We start from the raw sequence: 8,217 nt of genomic DNA, 5'->3' as shown, positions 1-8,217 counted from the left end.
ATATAAGAACTTCTAAGGAGCCAAAAGAAATATTCTCTAGATCTTATAAAGGAGTGATGACAAACTGTTAAGACAGTTACAAGTTAGTTTTGTTAGTTTGTACAACTGTTAGCTAGTTTGTTATTTTCTGTTGTAAAGTTGTTGTGGTTTGAGCTGTCAGTTGGTTGTTGTAACTGATTCTTCTCTGTCTTAGCATTGTATAAATACTTGCTCTATTTCTTGAGCTAATCAATGAATCATTATCTTTCTCTTATTCAATCTTTCTCTTCCCTCTTTTCTCTCTTTTCTTTCGTTCTTGTTCTTTGTTCTGTTCCTAATTGTCTTTTGCAGCTATGTCAAGGAGGAATTTCAACACTAAGTTAGTTTTTAATTTAAGTTTTTAATTTTCTCATACAACTATCGAGTCCGATTATAATTATGTTGTGTTTCACTTAACAGAATAAATATTTAAGTGACGAGGGCAATTAAGGAACATGAAAAGCAATATATTTCATATTGTTGTGGTTTTGTATCCAAACATAAAACGACCTTATGGTCATACAATTTGTGGTTTACTTATTTATTTTTTAATGAAATAACAACTTTAATATTCAAAATATATAACATAGACTCACAAAAGCTACGATTATTAGCAACAACATGCACTAATCAATTTGCGATTAAATCCCAACCTATTGCCAACCTTTGCTTTTGACCCAGCAAATGAACCACACGGCAGATGAATTTGCTTGCGGTCATAAGCTATGCATGCTTTGTACTTATTGTCATACAATTTGTATTTTCATTTCAACAAGCCAAGCACCAAAGTAGTTCACATGTAAGGACCCATACAAATGTAATAAGTACAAAGCAGGCATAGCTTTGGCCACTTTCAACAACCTTTCACCTACTACTTCATATGATATTAGACATTTTTTTTACTTTTTTTTTTAAAGGATAATCCCACTCAATAACAATGTCCTATACATATCAATCAATGTTAAAGTACTGTCTCATGTCCTGACGGATAGAAACCACAAATAGCTAAGAATAATCAATAAAGCTCACTCAAGATATATGTTAAGAGACAATATTTTCCAATGGAACACTTAACTGAAAGGTGAAAAGGGTATGAAAGAAAAAAAAAATATCTTGGGATGCCTTTTTTTCTCCCTTTTTTTCTGGGAGATGTTGGAACAGTAATTAGTACTATCAAGTTACAAAGGGAGATCAGCTTGAGCAAAAATGGACCACGTCGCAGACTCACAATATGTACAAGTGAACACTCTACTCTGCCTTGACAAAATGAGCAGTTAGAAGCTTTAAGACTGAGAAGCCATTGAGCGTGCCAACATCAAGGAAATCTTTTAATTTATCATCGCATGAAATTCTTCTCGTTTCAGACAGATCCTAAAGAAAAAAACAAGCATAAAACACAATATGAGATAAAGAGCAGTAGAACAAAATTAGCATACTAATTAAACTAAAATAGGTAATAGGGTTATGTTTGCAGTTCCGAACTCGAAAGACAAGACATCAAGAAATATTTCATAATCTCATTATATACATGTGCACTTACACATTTAGGAAATGCTTCTGTGAATTATCAATCACTTTACAATTGTTTTCATTACAGAATAGTAAATGCCCTAATCTCAGAATTATGTGAGTTGCCCTTAACTACTAAAGTATAACTCTCGTATTACTAAAGCTACCACAAATGCCAATTGACAAATCAGCATCTGCAGCATACTATAATTTTTTGGTGCTACACCTAAAAGTCCCCAATTTAAGAAGACCAGAACCTCCTTTCTTTGGCTATTTTTATTTCTGTTCGCACTCATCTATATCTAAAAGAACAAAAGTTGCTCGCTGTTCCAGAAACAACAATAAGGGACCTCAGTCATGTCTTGATTAGTTAGCTATGTAAGTTAAGCCATAACCAAATTTATGAATGCACACTCAATAACTAATATTTTTCCTTGACACTGGTCCCTCTCTTGTCAAACACTACAATTTTTGAGAGGCAGCAAACTCGAGCAATATTGCTAAATAGGAGAGAACAGATCATGGACTTGACCACTCAACCTATCCATGAAACATATAAATACCCTGTTAACACCTACAATCCAATTTGGTAAAGTCAGATATGATATCTTACCCTCTTCTTGCTCTTCGTCAGATTGCTTCTCCCTTTGTGAAGAGTCTGCTGGAGATGCTATACGTCAAACAAAGTAAATGAATCAAACCACCAAAAGTTTGAAGAAATCCACCAAATGAAAATAAAATAATATAAAAAAAGACACCACCAGAATTACAAATGAATGGCATACAAAAAGAAAACAAACATGTGGTAACATTAACATCCAAATCACCTTCTTCTTGATCCTGTCTAGCCTTATCATCCCTTTGTGAAGAGTCCGCTGGAGCTTCTACATATCAAATAATGTAATTGATTCAAACTACCATACGGCTTCAAACATGCACACACAAACAAAAGAATACAGATATAAAAAGATATATGCCCTAAAATATGAACCTGTATTTTGTGCTTAAAAAAAGGGACAATCTACAAATGAAATTACACCATGGAAGGTTGATCTGAAATAAAGCTTGGCAAACTAAACCTAATAAAATTCTGAGTAAAGGGTACTTCTGAACATGTACGAGGGGCTACATCAAATGCAACAATAAAAGGATAAACTGCACATTAGACATGCTTTCCACCATGCATATTGTCAAATATGAGATGTATTTTGATCCATTATTATTGAACTACATATTTCATTTTTGTGTGAGATACCAAAATATAAAAAATGCCAAAGCTCGTTCAAAACATACCATCTTCCATCTTCAATGGCCATATGTGCGCTGCTAGGGCTTTATTCATTTGAAACATGTTGATGATATCAACTTGAAAAAGGGTATGCAATGACTTGTCACATATTATGTTTTGCTTGTTCTTTGGATCTTGTAGATTGTTCTCCTTAATATAGCGCCAAAGTCTCCTGACAACCTGAACACAACAGAGGAGAAGAAACAATGGGAAAATAAATTCAAAAGCATGTCAAATAACTTCCTCTAATTCCAATCAAGAAGAAATAACAAATGCAGAGGAAATATTGTACACCGATCAAACTACCTCTGTCCTTGCCAATTTGGACTCTCCAATGAACAATTGAAGTTGTGGAGAAAGGCTACACACTTTAGTAAAACCACCTGCTTTCTTTTTAACACCTTTATCCACTTCAGCAGACTTACTTCACGAGGTAACAAATTTAAGAAACAAAACAAAAGATGAATAAAAGCTTAACTTGGATCATTCCTTCCATAAAACAAACATAAAAAGAAGAGTGGGGGAACTTACCCTCGTTTCCTTTTTTGTGGCTTACTATCTTTTACTTTTACTTTTACTTCCTCTTCCTCTTCCTCTTCCACTTCTTCTACAGTCTTACTGGATTCTACTTCAGACTGACAATCGTCAATTGCATCAGCTCTTTGCTTTTGTTTCACAATCCCTGAGTTTTCATGATGTTACCAAGTTAAATTTCCAGTCAATCGACATGTTAAGAATGAATCACTAAACGTAGACAGTAAGGATCATTATAATATACCGTTAAATAAAATAAAGCGAGATGAAATGTGGAAGCTTGTTGTTGCAGTTAAGTTGAAAGTGGAGAAATATAAAAACTGCAACTACAATATCAGTATCATATGGCATTTCAACTAGTAAAATATCCTAAGAACTCTCAAAAAGAAAATATAAACGAGAACTGAATGATATGTATAACACAATTAGAAGAACTGATATAAAGACTAATATATGGAATCTACCAATATCTTTCATGATGAGATACCATCTTGTTTTCTCCCTTTTCTATATTAACCTGAACTAACTAAAATAATTTTCTGTCTAGAAAGGGTTGGAGTAAAGAGGCAATCAGTCTAAACACGGCAACATGCAAAATTAAAATATGATTCAGCACCCAGGTGGCTATGTTCAGCATTCACCAAATTACAAGAGATGCAGAAGAAGTGGGTGAATCCATGTTTAATTACATAATTTACTTGCATTTATTGTGTTTATAATAGTGTTGCAACTGAAATATGTATAGCACCAAAAGCCAAACCCAGCCAAAAACTCCACTAGTGAAAAAAAGAAACAAATACAGCACAACTATACATGGCAAAGAAACCCACATGAACCTCTGACATGCAAGATCATAACAAGCCTAATATTATAAGTAAACACAATCATACCACACATTCAGACACAAAAATAAAGATGAGAAGAAACATAATTATGTAAGTACCATCTTCTGTGCTTAATGGCCAGATATGCTTCGACAGAACTTTATTCATTTGAAACATATTAATTGTTTTAACACGGAAAATGGCACGCATTGGTTCATCACAAATAATATTTCTCTTATTATTGGGATCCTGCAGATTATTTTCCCGGATGTGGCACCATACTTTCTTCACAACCTAAAGACAAAACACAACGTAAACAGGTCTAAGAATATGGTTTCAGAAAAATGAAAAGCATTAAATTAAAAGATAAAGGGAAAGCAAACTCAAATCCAAATTTTAGAAAATAAAAACCTCTGGCCTGGACAATTCTGGCTCTCCAACAACTTCTTGCAACTGTGGAGAAAGGCTACATAATTTATTAAAGCCGCCTCTTTTTTTAACTTTCTCCTCCTTGGTCGACCTGGATGTAAATTGACAACGTCGAGTGTCAGTCAACAGTAGAAACTTACATACATTAAGGCATAAGGAAATATATGAAAATAAAAATGATATAGAACACAAGTCTTAAAACATTAATCCATTATGCACTAGAAACTTTCATAACTACACTTTACCGAATGAACAATGATAATCATAAAGAATATACGTCATTCCCAATAATTCCCATGAACGAGACAGCTGATATATCCAACAGAAGAAAGAAAAATGAAATTAATAATCTATTCTCGAATAAAATAGTTCAAATTCACTCAAAAGTAATTCTCAAACATCTAAAATGAATTGTTTAGATCAACTTACATGGTAAAAGGAATTATAATTCAAACATGACCGTTGTCGATATCTTCAAATTCCGAAAGCTAATATAATCAAATTCAATTTTCTTTTCTTATTAAAAGACTCGAATAATCCACTAAAACAACCAACATTTCCTCTACCACAATAATCCAGGTTGATATTAAGTAATGCAATTTTGTAAATAATAAATATAACCTGTATTTTTTTTTTCTTCTTCCCATTTGTTTAATTAAAATGCAAAAATCTATCTGGGTTCCAATAAGAAAGTGTGAAGCTTGATTATTCCGTTTAGAGATAAACCCAGAACAACAATTTGGTTTCTATTCCTCACAAGCAACCTTATTCACAAATGTAGTTGAAGAATACTTACCCTCCTTTTCTGCTATCTTTGCCCTGACTATCATCCTCGTCTTCTCCCTCTTCCGTTTCGGCTTCGCCTTCTTCCTCTTGTTCTACTTCAGCGACCTCTGCTCCTTTATCCCCTTCTTTAACTTCCTCTTCCTGGTCTTGAGGTTTGGTCAGGTTGGATTGCAGGTAAATGTCGATTTGTTCGCGGATAAAGGCTTTTCGGTCTGATAAAGCGAGCCCAAAATCGGCCTCGAGCTGGCGGCGGACACTGCTGGGCGTGGTGGTATCAAGGTCCGAAACGCATAGAATCTCACGGAGCCGGATCACGAGTTCTTCGTCAGAAACCATTGGGTTAGGGCGGAAGTCCTCCAAGTTTTCCGTCGGATTAAAAGTATGTTTAATTTTCCGGGAAAATGAGAGAGAAACGAGTATCCCTTGTTTTTCGTTTTGGAAAAAAGAAATGGCGTCTCATGCAAGTGAATGTGAAAGAATGAAAAAACATAGGAATTTGAGAAAAAAAGACAAGGGAGTGAACGGAGGGGAGAGTCGCTGCAAGAGAGCGGGGATTGGATGTCAAGGGTATTTTTGTAATTTCAATAGGAGCAAAGGCTTTAGGCTTACGTTGTTCTCGTTTTTTACAAGTGTTCTTTTACGGATTAAGACTGACACACCTGATCTTTTCTGTGTAGAGTTAAATGGGCCATGTGGCCCAAATCTGGCCCAATCCTATTGCTAGTGAGCATGAGATAAGTCCTCCAAATTGACTGAAGGGTTAAAGGTAGCGCTGAATATCGGGCGGGTTTGTCAAATTTTAAGTTCCCAGGTTTCGGATTCAAAACAATGTACCCGGATCCGGTTTGTGAAATAGATTTTTGAACTCGGACCCAGCCCGTGAAATGGTCAGGTTGGCCAACAGTTTCGCGGGTTGCGGGTTCATCGGGTCAACAGGTTGACTAGGTCAACTTTTCTTTTTTTTTAGAAGAAAAAAAACTCAAATTCTATATGGGTTTTTTTATATATTAAATTAAACATATAAGTGATAAACTTATACTACCATAATCTATATTCGTTAGATTAAAAAAAAATATTAATTTTAAAAATATAAGTTATAAACTTATAACACTGTAAGCTATAGTTATATTTTAAAAAGAATAATTAGCAATTTTTTCTCTTGAACTTTTGACAATATTGATTTTAGCTCCTAAAATATAAGGTTTGTTAAGAATCCCCTTGAACTTTTATATTTAAAGAAATTTAGTCCTTTTGTTAGGTTTCATCTCATTATTCCGTTTAAATGTTGATGTCTGTTTTTATCAATTAATAACATTGCCCCCTAAACTTTGACAACTATCAAATCATGCCCCCTCAAAATAAAAATGAGAAAGATTTAACATTTTTTTAGTAAATAATTTTATATTTTTATTGAATTTTTAATTTTTTTTTTATTTGTTAAGGTATGAGTTTATAGATATAAATAATTTTGATTTTTTCTTTAAAAAATCTTAGTTCATTTAAATTATTTATTAGATTCTCAATAATTTTGGTGTAATTTTTTAATATACATGTTGCTAAATAAAATAAAGTTTGAAAATATTCTTTTAAGTAAAGTTAATATTTTTATCCAATTTTTTAATAATTTAAAATAAATTTTTTTTTGCTGAAGTATATATCAATGGCGACAAAATATATCAATGACGACAAAGTTGTCATTGAGATATATACTAATGACGAAATTTTCGTCAGTATTTATTCATTTTATTATTTTTTTTTTTTTGAAAAAGAGCCATTAAAATGGACGGGAATTTTCCCTCTAAAACATTCACTGGCGACAAAGTCTTCAGTGATGGACTGCCACGTCGTCAGTGTGCAGTCCAACACTCACGACTTTGTCGTCAGTTTTTTTCGCTAGGGATAATTCTCACAAGAAAGGAAATATATTTAACCAAACCCATTTTAACGCCAGTAATCCTATTTTCCCATTTCCTTCAGCTTTCTTCTTCCCATCTCTTTGAGAAATATCACATTTCCTTTTTTGTAAAAAAAAAAAAAGACATGTATTTACCATCATTGGCCTCCACCACTGGTTACACCATCCACCACTGATGGTGGTGGTTGTGCCGGCGACCATAACTGCCCCTATTTTTTAGGTACGGATTTATTTTTTCTATTTTATTTTTTAGATTTGTTATACACATAATCATCATCTTCTCCATTTTCATCTTCCTCTTCTTCCATAATCTTATTAAAAATCTCTCCCCAACTATGCATATCACCATTCTCGCTCTTCTTCTCCATGTAACTGGTCAAAAGGCATTCATTTCCTCACACAAAAAAAAGTAATCAAATCTCTTATTTATCTGTTACAGCTTTTAAATTTCAAAATATGGTAAATGAAAACAAAAGGAAAAAATATCATTGTCTCTTTAAATTTATTACATTGTTTATATTATATATATATATTTTGAGAGAGTGATTTGAATCACACTATGATAATCGTCGATGCAGAAGAACTTCCAGTCAACAAGCTAATTGTCTAGCCAAAGATATACAAAGTCAGAATATGAGTCACTACAAACAAAGTGACTTATATAAGACCAAGTTATCTCGAAAATTTAGACAAAACAACTTGAGACCACCTTCAAGAGGCATCCGATGTAAACAGTCGCCTGGACGAAAACTACCTATAAATAAATAGATGTATAAATGTGGATCAGCACACTATACAATGATAATGATGTGAATTATTAAATTAAGAATAAACTGTAATTATTATTATAACAAGAAAAAACTTATCTTTGAAGCCTTTATATTATTAGAGCTAAGCCTTCCAAGGTAGAACTA

The 8,217-nt window shown here is 33.2% G+C and overlaps 1 protein-coding gene across 2 annotated transcripts; it reads right to left on the bottom strand.

Moving 5' to 3' along the window:
* Positions 1 to 1,057: 1,057 nt before the first annotated feature.
* Positions 1,058 to 6,001, bottom strand: LOC133033187 (upstream activation factor subunit spp27-like). Of its 2 annotated transcripts, XM_061107819.1 has the most exons (9): positions 5,399 to 6,001; positions 4,585 to 4,693; positions 4,293 to 4,467; positions 3,347 to 3,497; positions 3,122 to 3,239; positions 2,821 to 2,995; positions 2,355 to 2,411; positions 2,141 to 2,197; positions 1,058 to 1,389 (listed from the first exon to the last, which is right to left on the bottom strand). In XM_061107819.1, exons 1-9 carry the CDS (start codon positions 5,722 to 5,724, stop codon positions 1,379 to 1,381), a joined length of 1,179 nt encoding a protein of 392 aa, XP_060963802.1. In that variant the 5' UTR covers positions 5,725 to 6,001; the 3' UTR covers positions 1,058 to 1,378. The 2 variants fall into 2 exon arrangements, with proteins under 2 accessions (XP_060963802.1, XP_060963803.1); XM_061107820.1 differs by lacking the exons at positions 1,058 to 1,389; positions 2,141 to 2,197 and having other exon boundaries at positions 2,355 to 2,452; positions 5,399 to 5,984.
* Positions 6,002 to 8,217: the final 2,216 nt, after the last annotated feature.

This window comes from Cannabis sativa, unplaced genomic scaffold, assembly GCF_029168945.1.
Source record: "Cannabis sativa cultivar Pink pepper isolate KNU-18-1 unplaced genomic scaffold, ASM2916894v1 Contig3, whole genome shotgun sequence".
NCBI classification, from domain to species: domain Eukaryota; kingdom Viridiplantae; phylum Streptophyta; class Magnoliopsida; order Rosales; family Cannabaceae; genus Cannabis; species Cannabis sativa.
Note: the sequence above shows the minus strand (reverse complement) of the source record. Positions and strands in the feature narration are given on the sequence as shown.